Below are 18,057 nucleotides of genomic sequence, written 5' to 3' on the forward strand. Positions count from 1 at the left end.
GACATACTTTGGACATGTTGTAAGGAGAGACAGGTCTTTGGAGAGGGACATCATGCTGGGCAGAGTGGAGGGACAGCGCAGGAGGGGAAGACCCTCTAAGAGGTGGATTGATTCAGTGACTGGGGAAATTGGGATGGATGTGTCAGAGGCAGTGAGATTGGCACAGGATAGAGCAGGGTTTAGAGCTGTTGTACATAGGGTCGCTATGAGTCGCAAGCAACTCGACGGCACATAACAACAACAACAACATGCTTTACTTGCAATTATCTATAGGTAGATTCTCATTGTTCCCGCTTTCACATTAGACTATTCAAGCCTGAGGAAATAAAGTAAGTGGCACCCCAATCATACAGCTAATAAGTGTGGGAATGCAAACTCGGGCCTGGTACAGTCTGTCTTCAGGGCATATATTTTTTTGCCACTACATTACCTCTCTAAGAGTAAGCAACCCAGGATACAGAATTAAAGGGCAGCGTGAAATCAGAGAGTCTGCTATGAGAGAATTGTGGCTCAGATTGCTCCAAAAAAGGAATAAGGGACTTGGAACAGTGAACTGTTCCCAGATTTGATCTGGGAGGACTATATGCTGCTGGTCGCATCTGAGTGAGACTTGGAGGATTTGTTGCAGGAATTTGACCTCCTGTCTAACAACTCCAGGTGAAGGAACAATGCTGCAGGAACAATGCTGCAAGCTCTTTTGGTGAAGCAAGGAAGAGTTTGTTGTCTGCAGGGAGTTCTGGCAGAGAGAAACCACAGCCCCTCGAAGGTCAGGCTCCCTGAATGTAAAATGTTCTTTCTTTACATAGGCTTACAGTGTAGTGTTTGCTATCTCTTTTCTATTGGCTAGTTTTTACATACATTATGGTTGGTTAGTCAGACCTTTTGGGCAAAGGGGGTTTTAAGTCAGTTAGGTACACAGGGAGAAAGGTTTAGTTAAAGTTCTCTAATTTGGTTATGGGGCAGCCAAACCCCAGCTGCTGGACTGGTTTTTCTGTTATTTGTTGCTAAACTTATATCCTCTTTAAATGATTAGAACTGTTCACTGCTGCTTCTCCTGGGGGTCAGATTGTCTTAACAGGTTTTCCGGTTTTGGTTAACTAGTATGTTCTTCAGTAACTGGGGTAATGGGGGTAGGTGTGTCAGAGATAATAAGGTTGGCACAGGATAGAGCAGGTTGTAGGACAGTTGTACATAGGGTCACTATGAGTCGTAAGCTAGTCAAGGGCACACAACAAAAACAGTGTCTTCTTGGGCCTGGGCCTGCCTCAAAACAGGTTTCCTGTTTTCAGTTAGTTTTCATCTTCTTTGGCCTGGATCTGCCTCATTAGGACTTCCCTGGAAAGAAAGAAACATTTCTATGTTGTACCATTCATAAGACGATCGTGTACTACACTGCAATGTATAGTTCTGACCTTTGGGAACATGTTAGTTGCCTTCTGTCTCCATGTCTTTCTATCTGTTTTGATGTCTTTCCTCCAAAGTGGTCAGGTTGTGGACATGGGAGCCTTTTCCTGACCAAGAGTTTTTTAATCCACCTTCCATTCCTGCAGAAGGAAAGAGGAACTGGCTAGACTTGACTCTGCAAAGAAAAAGAGCCACCATCCTTGGGAACAAAGAGAATCCTTAACTTGAGGCCACAACACTGAGGTGAGGAGGTACAGAAAGCAGAATAAATGAGAAAAAAGCTTATAAACACAGGAGAGCAACTCCCTGTGGGTCAGCATACACAGTCAGCACAGGACTGACACTTCACAGGCAAGGGTCCCAGAATGAAGAGAGCAGGGGAAAGCTCTGGAATTGAGGTCTAATGTGCCATTGTAATCTCCAGCTGGCAGAAAGGTCTCTAGAGATGGGAACATGTAGCCGAAAGGAAGTCTGTAGTCAGGGAGAGTTCTGTGAGGGAGAGGATGTATCAAGAAGGCCCCTTTGGGAAGCCAAATTTCATAGTAAATATTATATGATAAACAGAATGCTTAATCAGAAATTTAAGGAAACACAAAATATAAGTTAGAATTTCCCTTGTGACAGATCACAAGAAATGAGCTGCCTCCTGCAGACAAGAGGCAGCTAGGGTCCCCCTGCAGAGGTAGAGTTAATACATGTGAACTACTTCCTTCCTGAGCTAAGCATTAGGTTGACAATAAAGGAAAAACTCAGCTTCATTTACAAGAGAATTCTCTTTATGATTTACTTCCCGTGATTCTCATTAAATACACAGAGAGGCATGGGTTGTGGCACTTCAGTTATTTTTAACTGCTGGCCTCCTGTTTTTTATGCTGTTTTATCTTATTTTTGGTGTTCTGTCTCATTTTCTACTTTACCTTTGGTTTTCAACAGGCCCCCTTTGAAAGGAGCAGAGATTGTCAGTCTCCTATAGGTCCTTTGAGGGAATTGAGGTCAGAGTAGGAGCAGGAATATTTCCACACTGACCTCTCCCAGCTCTCCTCACAGTTGGCAATAATTCCCAGAGGTGCTCAGGGTGGGAGAACCCTGACACTGGACCTGGGGCAGCATGTAGAGCCCCACACTGGCCTGTTACACGTGACCCATGACTCACCTGCTGCGTACTGGGTACACAGCAGCCTTTCTCCCTCACTAAACCAGTGAACTGTTCCAATATCTGATCTGGAGCTTGTCTATGCCTCTGTCTCCTTCATGAATGATCTCTGGGAAAGTGGCACTTGCTGAATAAATTAGTCAGTTAGTGGCATAAGCCCTTGCACAATTACCCCAATACAGGAAATTGTTAGGTCTTGGGGGTGCCCAGAGTCCAATTTTTGCCTCCGTTTCAGTAACTTTTCTAGCTGGGGAGAAAAAAAGTTCAGCCAACAAAATAACATTTCTTCTGTTAAGTAGCTTTTGAGAAGCAGTTGAAGAGGGAAAAATTTCAAGTCTTTGTTCACTTCCTCATGAGTGATCACTTACACCACCCTCTTAGCTGCTCTGAGCACGTTTCACCACAAACCAAAGAAAGACAAGCCCTCTCTAGGGTCCTCTGAGGTTGTGATGCCAAGCCCATGAAGTCATAGGTGTGAAGTGAGAGGTCCCTTATGAGCTGTCCCATGCCATCCTGGCATAGTGTTCAGCTGGAGCAACACTGACTGAACCTTTGCTTGAATTCTGGCCTTTGCTTTTTTCCCCTAGCTCTCTGAAATCGAGGAACATGGCGAGGAGTTGGCTGATTATTGTTTTCCTGCTTCCCCTGCAGCTTATAGAAAAAGGCGGTAAGTTTGGATATGGGTCATCTTTGTAAATTGGGACATGGGGACTCTAGGACAGGTAATCTGATCTGTTTATAGCCAAGTGTTTAGAACTTCTCAGACTGCCTGTTCCTGCTTGTCTCTAGGTGTGGTCGGATGTTACAATTCTCTGACCATCAGGAAAGTTCTGGGCAGAGAAATGAACTACTCAATATTTACATCAGTCCAGAAATAAGTGGAGAGGAGCTCATGGTTGGATGTCCTCCCAACCTGTACATCCTCTTTTATTTGATGTTTTTTCATTATACAAGCGTGTTGACTAGAGTCCCAACATACGATGTTGTTTACTATTTCTTATTTACTGTCCCTTCCTACTTACAACACCACAACCATAACAGAAGTCAGCAGGAGTGTTTGCACATACACTAAGGTTGAAACAATACAGAGAAGATTGCAGGACCCCCGCACAAGGATGACATGCAAATTCGTGAAGCATTCATATTTTTATTCTCAACAATAAAAATAAAATGTAAAAATACATATAAAAAAATAAATCAGCAGGAGAATCAAGATTTTGCACATACACATACATAAGACAGTATCATTTTGCTCTGATTACATTGTTTACATTCTTTTAATCTAGGTAGCGCCTGCCTTGATCAGCTTAATCCCTACAGCCCAGGAGTTTAACTCAAGGTGCCATACGGTCCCACAAACAAGTGGCCGTCTACCCTGGGCTTCCAGTTACCTTTTCTGTATCATCAAAATCAACAGTTGGTAAATCAGACTGTAAATCAAACAGACACTATGTGAATTTGTTTCTATATGGAAGATTTATACCCTTGCCCTGCCCTGTGGACCCCATGAAAGGAGTTGTAGGTCTTAGAAGAAGGTGAAGGGGCCAACCAGGGTGAGCCTTGCCTTGCCAGGTACAGACCACCTGGGGAGTCTGCCTGGGCACCCCATTGTAAGATGAGAAAACCCTTCCCTTAGAAAGGGGCTGAGGAACCGGGTGCCGCCGTCAAGGCAGATCTAGGGTCACACAAAAGTTAGACCAGTTGTGGAAAAATACTTCAGAGTTTGTTCATCTTTGTTAGCACTGACTTTCAAAGCAGGCCTCTTAGAAGCCCACAGTGTTCCAGCATTTCTCCCACTGCCCAAAACATCTCTGGAATTCCTTTGCTAAGAAGAGCTAGATTTTACTCTCCAAGGACAGATAGATGGCTTATAATTTTGCTCGTTAGCTTAGCTGTTGCCAAAAATCGATAGTTAGATCTTAAAGTTCCTAACTGAAGGCTTTCAAAGAAAGCCTGTGCAGACAATTGCAAACACAGTAGAAACATCCCAAGATCCACACACAATGGCTGCATTGCTACAGTTTTATGGCCTCTGGAACCTCAAGGAAACAGGGTCATCGGACCCGCCCTGCCAGGTTTGTTACACTGGCACATCACATTGCCTTGTCACCTGTGAATAATTGGTTTCAGAGAAGAAAAGGTCCTTTGGACCTTGACTCCCAGTGTTTCTCAAGTCAATCTGTGGTCCAGCTCATCTGGGGGTGTCTTTAAAATATGCAAGTGCTGCAGCCCCACCCCATGCCTCCCACAGTATATTCTCTGACTAAGGCATTTGTAACTCTAAAACTCCCCTAGAAGAGAACCATAAATCCACCTACCACCACCTCTGATTATATGAAGGTAAACTGAGGACCAGAGAAGGTGAAAGACCTGTTCAGAGACACAGGGCTAGAAAATAACAAATCTGAGACCAGCATGTAATATCCCAGCTCTGCTATATCATTTCACGTCTTTAATGTCCTTATTAAATAATGGAAGCTGTGGTAGCTTGGTGGTAAGGAGTTTCACTTCCAACCCAAAGGTACATGGTTCAAATCTACTGGCTACTCCTTAGGAAAGAGATGGGAAGCTTCCAACTGTGTGATTTACTGCTTCTGAAAACCCACTGCAGAGTGAACTCTGAGTCAGTTCTGACTCAACAGTATAGAACAACAATAACAACACTGTAAAATCAAGTAACTTTCATCTCTTTGCTTTGGGGTGTGATCACTGAGGTTGGTAGATGAGGTACTTAGGCCTAAGTTTTTTGGTGGGTTGTTTTATTTTTTTTTTTAATCTTTGACTTTTTTGGTGGCCTTATTGCAAGAAGCTAAACTTTAGACCAGACAGACCTAGGTTTGAATCCTACCTCTGCCATTCCCAAGATAGGTGGAAAGAATACTTTCTCTTTTAAGATCTTCAATTTCCTTATCTCAAAATAGGAATAATAATGTCCACCTCTCTCTTGTAGTCAGAGAATAGAAGAGTGAGAAACTACAATTAACATTATTCTCCAACATCCAACAGATAGCCCTTAGGAAGGAGATTAATAAGTAGGCTGAGCTGGGTTCTGAAACTTAGAAAAGGTGGTTAGCTGGGTTCCCTGTGCCTCTTTTAGTATGAGGAAGATGTCCATCAGAAGAGATGACTCAAGGTTATTTAGGTCTCTGTTTTCCTATCCGACAACATGACGAATTCCTCTGAGACAATTTTGCAGCTTCATAGTTCTCAAGCTCTCTGGGTGCCTCAGTCACAGACCCTCAGAGCCTGTCAGTGGAGGGAGAGGCAGAAGCGATAAGACGTCTTGCTCAGGCGTCTCTCTTCCTCTCTCTTTATCTTGGGAAACATGGAAGAAAAAACATCATGGAGGTTTGGGTTTCTAGCCACTTAACCTCTTAGAACCTCCAGGTCTTTGTCTAGAAAGGGGTTGCAGTGAGTCAGAGTTGTCAGGGGGCCTCATCCCAGTTCCTCCTCAGAGACCTAAGTTCTCTGACCTAATGGCTCATGTCATTTTTGGGGTCCTTCCAGAGTCAACCGTCGACATCGCTGTTCCTCCCGTTGTGAGACTAGAAAACGGCAGCTCGGCCAATGTCAGCATCACCCTTGGGTAAGAGTCCAGGCCAGCCGCCAGCCCTACCTCTCCTCCCCCAGGCTAGGCCAGGGCTGACCCTGCTCAGTCCATTACAAGTTGGAGACTCTTGCCTCTTAACTACATGACAAACCATAGCAAAAGAGGTGCTAGCCTCAGGCTGAGGGAGTACTAGAGTGATAGCCTCTGAAGAGTTGCACTGGTGACCCAAAGGTAGTGCCTCTCTGATACTTCAAATCCACCAGCAACTCCATCAAGGGAAGATGGGGAATCTCCTGTCATGTGATGTGCAGCCTCAGAAACCTTCTGGAGAGTTAACTGAGTTGCCTCTGATTCACCGGCAATTAGAGGTGAGAGTTGAGGAAGCCTCAGGCTGTAGACCAAGGCCCCAAGCCTGTCACCTGGCCCGCATCAATTCCTTGTTTCCAGTGGGAAGAGGAAGCAGAATTTCCCCCCAGAGAACTAGACCTTTTTCTCAAGTAAAAAGGATCCTTGAGTGGCCGGAAGCTGATGCGACCCCACAGAGGTCCTTCCCTTTATATCTGAGGAGAGGCCTTTTATTTGGGGAGAGTCCTGAAGGGACAGGAGCACAGAGCTGAGCTGCTCACCAGCATCACCTCAGAGGTTGCTTGTGGAACCAAACGCAGAGGAACTTGTCAAGATTGTTTTCTAAGACCTTGCAACTCAAGGGTGTTCCAGCTGTTTGGTCTTGCTTGAGAACCTCTTAGGAATGCAGTACCTCATGGTTGACCTTTGTCCAGAGAGTGTTCCTTACAACCTCTGCGGGTTCCGACAAGAGGGCCCTGTCCTTGTCCAGACTGTCCCAGAGACCCTAGCCTACCCTCCTGTTTCCTTGGCTGCCTCATCCTACCCTGCCTTCCCACTGTGAAGATTCCCTGAGATGGAGCCTTGGAGCCCTGTCTTTTACACTTTCCCCTATTCCCTGGCCTCACATCTCCTCGACAGGCCAGGATTCCATGTGTAACGCTTGCCATCTTTGCATACTGACTCATTATAATTCTTCTAAGTCATTTTCCAGATTTGAGGCCCCCCACCAAGGGTTACTCCAAGCTGATGTGTCTAACTTATGCAGGTAGACACATCTCCTGGGCCTCTAAGGACATCTCTCTGTCTGGAAGGCCTTGGCCTCTGATGGTCAAGTCCTGACCTTCCCAAAAATCCCTGCTCAGACCCTCCCACGGCTGGATGCCTCATTTGGTAGTTGCAGTCAGTTCTCTGTCTTCTCACGCTGTCACCCTCCTCCCTTGTGATCTTTATCTCCTCATAAAGATACAGAGCAGAGCAGAGCAGAGCAGAGACTCCACCTCTCCCCCCCTTAAGGTGAAACACATAGATAGTATTTCCTGACCCTAAAGACTTGGCCCATGTGATTTACAGCCTCTGGGAAACCCACTGAAGAGTCAGCTATGAGTCAGAAACTAAGAGTCAGTTCTGACTTAACAGTGAAGGGTTTGAGGACTTTTTTACTGACTTGAGAAATGACAGGACCCAGGTGAACTCCTGTGGGTGGACTGCAGTTGCACAATGTCTGGCTTCTTAAGAGGTAATCAGACTTTTTGTCCTCCACAGGCATCCATTAAATGTAACCTTGGTGATCACCTTTGAAATCACATTTCGTTCCAAAAACATCACGATCCTTAAGCTCCCTGATGAAGTAAGTAGCAAATCTGCCTGGTGGGTAGGAAAATGCTAAGTAGCAAAAATGTGTTTTTATTGAATTTGTGGAAATAGACCCTCTTCTTTTTAGATGGTGGACTGCCCCTGTTCCATTACTTTAAAAATATTATGCTTTAGACCTGTTGCCCTCTTTGCAGATGATGTTTTATGCCATTCTCATATAGATGGAATTGGACAGTGGTAAGAAATTTGAGACAAATTGGTGCAGAGACTGTAGAAGAATTAAAGATGGTTTTCTAGGACCTCTCTACTCTAGAGTGTTCCATGGACCAACAGCCTTGGCCTTGCTTGAAAAATCTCTCCCAAGAACCTCGGGCTCTTTCCCAAACCTCCTAAATCACAATCTGCATGTTAGCAAGCTCCCTAGCTGATTTGAGTCCACATTCAAGTGTGAGAAGTACTGTGCTGAGACACTATTGGTCAAGGTCAAGTCCAAAAACTAGTGCCAGAGGCTATTTAGTGTACTGGTGACTAGTCTTAGCTTTCAGGCTTTTGTCTATTGCTTACGTGCATTATTTCCACATTTAAGTACATGAGTGGTGCTAACCAAAAGGGGACAGATTTAAGTCCTCCCAGAAGTACTTTGGAAAAATGGCCTGAAAAGCTACTCCCAATAAAATCAGCCACTGAAAACCCTATGGAACACCGTTCCACTGGGACACACATGGAGTCTCGTTGCATTGGGAACAGCTGGTTTTCATGTTCACATTACCAAGGATTTGAGCCAGTTACTGTTTAACTGATTTTTTTTTAAAGACACCATCAAGATGAATCCAGGAATGAGGTTGATACCTGGAAGGTGCATTATGACATCTGTCTTTGTAGAGGCAGGCTGCAGGTCAGCTCAAGCAAATAGTACTGAAACACACGTGGCCGGTGTTTACACGTATTTCGCTCCTCTTTTCAAACAGTACAGTTTTTAAAGCAGAGTTTTAAAATCTATAATATTTCACATAAAGCATTCAGTGTGGATGAAACTTGAAAACCTGCTGAGTGAAATTGCTCGGAGACTACAGGACAAATGTTGTAGGCTCCTCCTTTATGAAATAGAATAGGCCAATACATCCATGTACACGACCGGTTCCATCAGTGATTATCATGAGTGAGAGAGTAGGAGAAAGAAGGAGACAATTCTGATTGATTTTCTCCTTGTTTCCAGAAGGGATATAGTGATGGTACAAACAGATAAGCATTTGATTACTAACCAAAAGCTTGACAGTTCAGACCCACCCAGAGGTACCTCGGAAGAAAGGCCTGGTGATTTGCTTCTGAAAAGTCATAGCTGTGAAATGGGTTCACCTAGAATTAGAATCAACTGAATAGCAACTGGTACTGGTACTGTAAGTAATGCAAACAGCATTGCTGTGAAAATAAATTAAAGGGAAAAAACAAGGTGACAAGTAAATAAAACAGAGCCAGTAATAGTACATGTGACGAAGATGTAGCTTGCAAGGTGATACGAACCAGAAACCTGACTCCAGGCTTTGCAGCAGCAGCTGCTTCACTTGTTTTGGGAAATCCCCTGATTTCTGGTGTTAGACCAAAAAGCAGTGCTTCCAGGATCTTCACAAAGAAACCTCTGAGTGAGCGGCATGCTCCTCATAGTAGCTTTGAGGATGAGCTGGAAAGCCAGATCAAAGCTCATTCCCATCAAAGCTCATTGCCCTGAAGTTGGAACCGACTCACTGATGACCACCCCCCCCCCCCCAGTAGGTTTTCAGAGTCTGTTCATCACACAGGAGAAGATCGCTCACTCTGGAAGAGCTGCTAGTGGGTTCAAGTCATCAGAGAGGCACAGCGTTTGGATTAGCAGCACAGACCCCTCAGACTAGGCCACCAGAGCTCTCTAGATTTCTCCTAGTGATGCACAGTGTAAGTGGAGGCTGGGCCCAGTGTGTTATCCAGGGAACAGGGCAGGTTTGACTCAGTAGAAGCATCACCTAGCTCTCTGGGTGACACTCTGGGGCAACATGAGAAAGTAAGAAAGAATGAGGAGGAGGGCCTCTGTTGCTGGCAGACCTCTAAGTGCTTTTTTCTGGAGCAAAGCTTTTAATAAACCTTGGACAGACGTGACAGTGACAGTGTCCTCCCTGCTGAGTACCTGGTGTTGTAACTCCTCTGTTTTGTCTCTTGGCAGCAAAGCTGGACGTGATGTAGACGTCCTTCTGTAGCTGTTAAGAGACTTACCAGAGGTCGTGGTAGACATCACTGTCTAGCACTGATCACTCAAAAAGCATGCTGTGTGCCAGGCCTTGTACCGTCAGCTGCATGAGCACTGAATCATTCAGAAATCAGTAAACCTGTTGTTTCCAACTCTTGTTGACCGTGAGTCCGAGTAGGAGTGTTCCAGAGAGTTTCCAATGGCTGATTTTTCTAGAAGTAGATCACCAGGCCTCTCTTTGAAACACTGCTGGGTGAACTCAAGCCTCCAACCTTTTGCTTGGCAACTGAGCATATCAACTATTTGCACCACCCAGGACTCGGGTTCATTCTTGCTGTTGCTGCTGCTGTTGCTGTTGTATGCTGTCGAATCAGAACTGACCCATAGCTGACCCTCCCACAGCTTTTCAGAGGCAGTAAATCGCACTGGAGAAGATTGCCCATCCTTCTGCAGAGCCACTTGTGGATTTGAACCATGTGCCTTTGGCATTGCAGCGCAGCTTCTTACCACTAGGCCACCAGTGCTCCCTGTTGTTGATTACCATAGAGTGGAGCACAACTCATAGCGACCCTATGAACAAAAGGCCTGAAGCCTTTCTATAACTATTGACATTTAGCAATGTTCATAGTCCCTAGCACCCCTAAAAGAAAATAACTTGTGTTGTCCCCATTTTACAGATTACAGACTGAGAACAGAAGTTTGAATAACTTGCCCAAGTTCACATGATTAGTCAAAGAGGGAAAGTGTGAGGGCAGAGCCTTTATTCTCCTCGGAAAGTCTAGCACATGGGGGGGAGGGGGGAGTGAGTGAGAGAATGAGCATTATTTGTCCCATGGATTAGCAGGTTCCTGGAAGGCAGGGCCTATGACTAGTGTGCCGCTCCATTCCCAGTGCAGTCCCTCCTCCATAAATAACTACGTGTGACGTCGATGGAATCCCATCTTCCTAACAGGTTGTGGTGCCTCCCGGAGCCACAGAATCCTCTTTTCAAGTGATATCTCAACATGTTGGACAAGTCACCACTTACCTGCATGGAAACCATTCCAACCAGACTGGGTAGGTGGGCCGCAGTCCAGCTGGGCCTTATGTGATGAGAAGGGAGGCCCTGGTGGGACTGGGGTTTGGGGAACATTTTCTTCAGAAGCCCAGCCTCAGCTTACCCAAGTCCCCTAATTCCTTTCTAGGCCCCGGATCCGCTTCTTGGTGATCCGCAGCAATGTTGTTAACATCATAAACCAGGTGATTGGCTGGATCTACTTTGTGGCCTGGTCCGTCTCCTTCTACCCTCAGGTGCTCACGAACTGGAGGCGGAAAAGGTAAGGAGCTGAGCTTCATGTACAGAGTCACTCAGGGCAGGTAGGTTGAGCACTTCCAGAAGCTCGCGTCATCCCATCACTCTGCACTCCTCTCTTCCTTCCTTTTCTGGAAAGACGTCTTGATGTGCAGGCTCTCTCTAGGAGCGTGTGATAGGACTTGCCATGCTGGGCCAGAGCTGGTCCTTTGCTAAGTCTACCCCTGCTTATGTCCGTCATGAAGATACTATCTCAGCAGCCACTTTTGTGCTGCTGGAAACCACAGAGAGGAAAAAAGGAACGCTGAGGGCTCCCCCGAGGTACTGGCCTGGGGAAGGCAGCCAGGTTGTAGTCACGTCCCTCCTGCTGCAGGAGACAGACCAGGGGCACCACCTTCTCTAAAGACCCACTGTCATTTCTATCTTTTAATGATGAGGTCTAGTAGCAAGTGGTCCACACTACTGAGTGTCAGAACAGCCGTGAAGAGGTCAGAGTTTGGATACAGATCAAGGAAGCATTCCTGGACCTCCTCCATTGTGTTCTTTCCATTACTTCCTATGGGGCATGTCTTTTCTAATAAATCTGTCTTTGCTTTTTATCTTTTTTTTTTGGTGCCGAAACCCGGGAACGAACCATGCTTTTTATCTTAAAAGAAAAAAGCAAACAAAAAAGGTAGCAGGAAGAGTTTAGAGCCACTGATCTAAAAACTGTTGCACAGAGAGCAGGCGAGCAGGCAGGGTGTGCCAGTCACCCTGCACTGGAGCTCCCGGAACTCAGTACGTGGCTTGCCTCTGGGTGCCAAGCCTGTGTCCTTCCCAAAGGTGCAGTCTCCCTCTGCCACCTTGTGGAATCTCAGAAAGGAGAGGCTGGGGCACTCTCTGCACGGTGCATCTTCCCTGAGCATCTTCTTGTGCCAGACTCTGAGCCTTTCCTTCCACGGTGACTTTATTCACCTCACAGCAACCCTGTGAGGTAGCACATGTCCTATTTTGCAGACAGGAGTCAGAGCAGCCCGAGTGACTGGTTGTAGGTCCATAGTAAGAATGTGGTGAAGATGGTTATACACGTAGGTCCAGGACCCCAAAGCCATGAGTGGCCTTCCCTGACTTGTCCCTGAGAACCATGGGGAGAAAGTGCTTGTGGACTTGAACTTACCTCCAAACTCCCAGCAGTCTGTGCTGCTTCATTCCCACAGGCTCTGTAACATCAGGCTGTTTGTCTAGCAGCGTTGTTAATGTGCCATTTAGTTGGAACCAATTCATAGATGGTCTTCTAACAGGTTTTCAGAGACTGTAAATCGCACAAGAGGAAAGTACCTATCTTTCTGCAGAGCAGCTGGTGGATTCAAACCACCTGGTTGTGGGTTGGCAGTGCAGCTCCTTACCTCTAGGCCACCAGCCGAGATCTTTATTTCCTCAGCAGCTACTGTGGAGAGGAGACTGGACCATTTGCCAAGATCTCCACTTATGCTCTTGTGCTCTGTGGCCCAGACCTGCACTGCTGGTGTAGGGTCCTGGACAGCTGCCTTACCTGAGCCCCTCAGGCCTGCACACACACACACAGTTCCCTCCCCTGCTTAAACTCAGCTGATCTCACAGAGCGTGCCACCCTCTCTGGCTGCTAACTAGGCTGTGAGGAGCTGACACTTAGAGCAGACATCCCTCTGGGCAGTTGATTCTGACTATAGGCCTGCTTATGCATGTCAGGGACTCAGCAGGAACTAAAGGATGTGATGGAGGATACTAAGTACGCAGGGAGAATCAGGGCCAGGATCAGACTCAGACCCATGTCCAGGCCTCGCTTTGGAATGTCGTGCTTGGTGAGCACTTGTGGACTCCACACATTTTTGAGCCTTTCTCAAGTGGAGGCCAGGGCTGAATGCATGGCCCTCCCTGCCTGACTTGGCCCTGCTCCCTCTGTCCATCCAGTTGCGCAAAGTCTTCGAGCCTTCCTCCCTTTCTCCACACCCCTGGTGCCTCTTAGTTTCCCTTGCTAAGCCTCTCAAATCCATCTGACCTCATTTCCAGCTCTGCCATCATCCCAGCACCACTGTCGCTCTCTGGACTTTGGCCATCGCATCCTAATTGGGCCCTGCCCCCCGCTCTTTTCTCATTGCAGTGTTCTTGCAGAAACCAGGGTGATCTTTTCAGAAATTACATCTGATCTTACTGCCTCCAGTGTCTTCCTGTTGTTCTTGGCATTAAAAACAAAACCTGCTCTAGCCTCCCCGCCTGCCTTTCCAGCCTTTATCCCAGCCTTGTTTGCTCCACTCCGACCACCCTCGTGCTGTTCCCTCTGTCTGAAAGGCTTTTCCTCACTTCCTGGCACCAGCCTCCGACCCAAAGGATCCTACGTATGGGATCATGCCTAACATGACTTAGGGAAACTTTTTCAGGAGACTGAATCCCCATCTGGTAGGCTTCGGGTTAGTGCTTCTGGCAGTTTCTGTGTTGCTTTTATTTATGATTGCCCATTGTTGCTTCTCTGCCACTAACTGGGGCTGAGGGGTTGGGGGCGGGGGGCAGACAGTGGTTGTTGTTTCATCACTCCAAGAACCTGGCAATACTGTATCACAGTGGGCTCTTGATAACTATTTGTTGAATAGATTAACCAGTTAGCGTTGTGGTCTACCTATGGCCAGGGCATCTCCAGTTAGGGCATAATTGTTTTGGACCACAGTGGCAAAAAGGTGTGTCCCACCCACCCCAGTCTGGCGTGCATCTGCATGGGGTGCAAACACCCTGCAGTCATCACCCTGCCACATGGGCCTCCTAGTGGCCTGCTGAGCTGGGAGCGAGGAGGGAGATGCCTCTGGTCTGCAGGAGGCCTACAGACTTCCCTCTGGGGCATAAGTCTCTGAGGGAGGGACAGGAGAGCCTGCCCTCAGAGGAGCGGGAATTGGCGGATGGAACAGTGCTATCCCTGGGGAAGACCAGGCCCTCCTTCCACGTTCCTGGGAGCTCTATCCCCCCATTTCCCCTCATGACCCCAGGCCTCAACTCCTACACTGCTTTCTCTCTACCCAGTGTGGTTGGCTTGAGCTTTGACTTCGTGGCCCTGAACCTCCTGGGCTTTGTGGCCTACAGCGTGTTCAACATTGGCCTCATCTGGGTGCCCTTCATTAAGGTATGTTTCCGTTCACACCCTGCAGCCCGGCCCAGCTGTGTGGTGGCCTGGCTGCCAATTGCCACCAAGCTTCTCCTCACCCCTCAATAGGAGCAGTTTCTCCTCAAATACCCTAATGGAGTGAACCCCGTGGACAACAATGACGTCTTCTTCAGCCTGCACGCCGTGGTCCTCACCCTGATTGTCATCCTGCAGTGCTTCCTATACGAGGTGGGGAGCGGCCTGGGAACTTGTCATTTCACCACCACCCCACCACCCCCCATGCCAGCTATTTTACAAAAGACACAGAAGCTTTGTTCATTTAGCATCTACTTTCTGGTGCCTGAGTACTGTGGTGACCTGTTGGGTAGGGAGTTGCACTACCATCCCCAAATCCATGAGCTCTGCTCTGTGGGAGAAAGATGGGCAATCCCCGCTTGTTTGATTTACAGCCTCTGAAAACCTGCTGGAGGGTCAGCTCTGTGTTGGTTCTGACTTGACAGCAATGAATTAGAGGGTGTGTGTGTGTGTGTGTGTGTGTGTGTGTCTCCTCCCATCCCAGTGCCTAAATGTTGTGCCAGGCTCCATTTGGGCACAGACACACCATGTAAGGCAAGTCCTTGGGTCTCCCAGTCAGGGTTGAGGGACACAGAAAAGCTAAGAGTTATGCTGGAAAGGGCAGCACAGGCAGCTTGTGGAACCTTGAGCCAGCCAGGAAGGAGGGAGCAGGGCCTCAGAGGAAATGACATTCAGTTAAGGTGAATAGGATGAGTCAGGTCCCTGGAGAAGCTGAAGAGGGGAGGCATGAGTGGTGGCTGAGGAGTATTGAGAGGAGCTGTGAGCCTATGGGGGAGGCTGGGGTCTGAAGTACCAGCGGGGAGCAGGCCCAAGGTGGGCTTATGTGCCTGGCTAAGGGGTTTGGGCTTGGTCTTGTGAGTGGAGGGCCATCTGGTAGGTGAGCAGGGGTGGGACATGGTCAGAGCCAATTGTCACAGCCTCTTTCACTTCCTACCCTTGGCGCCACTTCCCTCAAGAGCTGTCCTACCTGCCTCCAGTTATAGAACGCTTATGAAGCCCATAGGGGTGAAGACAAATTCCAGAATCACTGGGTTCCATCAGGATCGGCAATGGGCTGTGTTTAGCTGCAGGATCTCCTTGGGGCGGGGTGGGGGGTACCCCTGGCATTTTTTTCTCCTACAAGGATAAGTCAGGGCAGGTACCTGTGGAAATCTCCATGACAGACTGAAATGGAGACCCGCCTCCAGGTGGGATAAAGGACATGATGCCTGATGATCCCTGCAACCCACCCCCTTCCCCACGTCTCCCTCGCAGCCCACAGCTGCCCTCCCATCCAGCTGATACGTGTCCCTTCGGCCAACCACCAAGCCAACCTGGCCCTGGCAGCCTGGTTCTCTGCACCCCTGACCCGATGACCCCTCTGCTGTCCCACTCCCAACCTCAGCGAGGCGCCCAGCGTGTGTCGTGGCCTGCCATCGGGTTCCTGGCACTCTCCTGCCTCTTCGCCCTCATCACCATGGTGGTAGCTGCCGTCGGGGCAACCACGTGGCTGCAGTTTCTCTTCTGCTTCTCCTACATCAAACTCGCCGTCACATTGGTCAAGTACTTCCCACAGGTACTCAGAGATCTCTTTTTCATTTTCCAGTGGGGGTGAGAGGGCCTGGGTACAAGCAAGGTGAGGTGTTAGATAGAGGCTGATGAGCCAGCAGGTGCAGTGGAGGGCTCCATGAGGGGACCAGCAGAGACCTCGCTGGCCTCGTGTTGTACGTGGTCATTCCCTTCTCCATGTCACAGTCTGTGTTTTATCCAGAATGGAAATAAGCAGCCAAACCAAGTAGCTAGAAAAACCATGCTAGGGCTCTGAAGAGAACTGGGTGGGGTGAGCAGCCGAAGAGGGCGTCGCTTTCCTCCCTGTTGGTGCTTTGAGGTGCAGGGGAAGTGATGGGCTTTGTTTGCTGTACCTGCAGATGAGACCTCAAGCCCCGCACAGATGGTTCCCTTGACTAAGGCATGTCAGGGTCCAACGGCCAGCGTGTTCCCTTGATCCAAGTCTTGGGGATGTAGGAGGGGAGAATGAGAGCCACTCTTGTGTGGAGCAGTGGTCACATAGGGTGCGAGGCCACCGCCAGCCCCCTCACTGCCCCCATCTGTCTGTTCGCCTGCCCAGGCCTACATGAACTTTTACTACAAAAGCACCGAGGGCTGGAGCATTGGCAATGTGCTCCTGGACTTCACGGGGGGCAGCTTCAGCCTCCTCCAGATGTTCCTGCAGTCCTACAACAACGGTGAGTCGGCAGGCCCTCTGCCCACCCAGCAGGCGAGAGGGCCAGGGCCCCAGCCCCGGGAATCAAGCCGGTCCCAACCTCCAAGGTGAGACTCTTCCAGCGGGTGGTGGGTGGAGCGTTGGCATCCTGGACAGACAGGCATCCCCGTCCTCCTCAGCCCCACAATGCCCCAAGCTACTTTAGGGACTGCCAGCCTGTAACTGGATTCTCTCCCCCAATGACTCTTCACAGACCAGTGGACGCTGATCTTCGGGGACCCAACCAAGTTTGGCCTCGGAGTCTTCTCCATCTTTTTCGACATCGTCTTCTTCATCCAGCACTACTGTTTGTACAGAAAGAAACCAGGGTACGACCAGCTGAGCTAGCACCCAGTCACCGGTACAAAACAGCTCAGGCCCCGGGCCCTGGTTGGGGACAGCTCCTCGGCAGAGGCCAGAGAAGCAATCTGCAGTGTGCAGCTGGCATTGTGGCCAACCTGGAGAATCACTTTTCCTCAGGGCCACACACCTCAAACACCAGCCAGCCTGCCTTCAACCAGGACCCTCCCAAGCCCGAAGGAGTCTCTCCCAGGGACAGATACCTGACTACTCCAACTCCCAAAACCAGACCAGTGGCCACCCCTGCCCATCCTCCCCTGAGGTCTCAGCCTCTCCAGGCCTTACGGGCCAGGCATTGCCTCCTGCATCTTGATGCCACCATCTCTTCTCCTTTAAGGCTTCAGGCAACACACACAGGTGCTGACATCTGTTCCAGGCAGGAATGAGCACCGAGCTTGGAGCCGAGGACCTTACCTTACCAGGGTTTCTGGGCACAGCCTGCAGGGCTGACTTTGCAGCCAGGAGACAAGCCCACTTTGCTGCCATTGCTCTGTCCCCAGAGAACAAGTGGTCAGGTGCTGCGGCTGGTGGACCCTGAGGTGTTGGTGTTGGTGATGGTGGGACTAGGATTTAAGGTTTAGGCCTTGGGGACTTAACCTGTGAAGGACACATTCTCTTGAGTATTCACATCCCTGATACACATTCTCTGCCTAATTCAGTTTCCAGAGCCCTAAAGTGCCCATTTGACTGGTCCTGGCCTGGACTCCTGCCCAGAGCCCTCTGGGCCTGTCACATAGGATCAGGTTATTGTACTAACCCTTTGTGAATTTTTAGAGGGATGCTTTGGAAGTGAATGGCTTACTTTCTCCTGTTCTCTCTGCCTACCTCCACTTCCCAGAATCAGGGCCAAAGCCCATTAGAGCCCCTCCTCCTGTTCCTTATCCTGTATCTGGGCTGCAGGACAGGGACACAACCAACCAGTCTGTGCCTTAACGGCCTTTGAACCTGCCAAACCCTGGGGCATTCCCAGATTCCTATCTGAGATGTACCAGTTTT

At 48.7% G+C, this 18,057-nt stretch overlaps 1 protein-coding gene across 1 annotated transcript; it reads left to right on the forward strand.

Annotated features, from left to right (window-relative positions):
* The first annotated feature begins 3,151 nt into the window (after positions 1-3,151).
* On the forward strand, positions 3,152-17,049 carry CTNS (cystinosin, lysosomal cystine transporter). The gene is made up of 10 exons (XM_006899747.1): positions 3,152-3,224; positions 6,065-6,143; positions 7,716-7,800; positions 10,937-11,040; positions 11,169-11,300; positions 14,303-14,402; positions 14,493-14,612; positions 15,844-16,014; positions 16,567-16,684; positions 16,916-17,049. Exons 1-10 carry the CDS (start codon positions 3,164-3,166, stop codon positions 17,047-17,049), a joined length of 1,104 nt encoding a protein of 367 aa, XP_006899809.1. The 5' UTR covers positions 3,152-3,163.
* The last annotated feature ends 1,008 nt before the right edge of the window (positions 17,050-18,057 follow it).

This window comes from Elephantulus edwardii, unplaced genomic scaffold (assembly GCF_000299155.1).
Source record: "Elephantulus edwardii isolate Elephantulus edwardi_28Jun2011 unplaced genomic scaffold, EleEdw1.0 scaffold00267, whole genome shotgun sequence".
NCBI lineage: Eukaryota > Metazoa > Chordata > Mammalia > Macroscelidea > Macroscelididae > Elephantulus > Elephantulus edwardii.

Coding starts and splice junctions, on each gene's coding strand:
- CTNS (XM_006899747.1), top strand. CDS start 3,164: ATGGCGAGGAGTTGGCTGATTATTGTTTTCCTGCTTCCCCTGCAGCTT. Junction 7,801..10,936: donor TCCTTAAGCTCCCTGATGAA/GTAAGTAGCAAA, acceptor TCTTCCTAACAG/GTTGTGGTGCCTCCCGGAGC. Junction 11,301..14,302: donor ACGAACTGGAGGCGGAAAAG/GTAAGGAGCTGA, acceptor CTCTCTACCCAG/TGTGGTTGGCTTGAGCTTTG.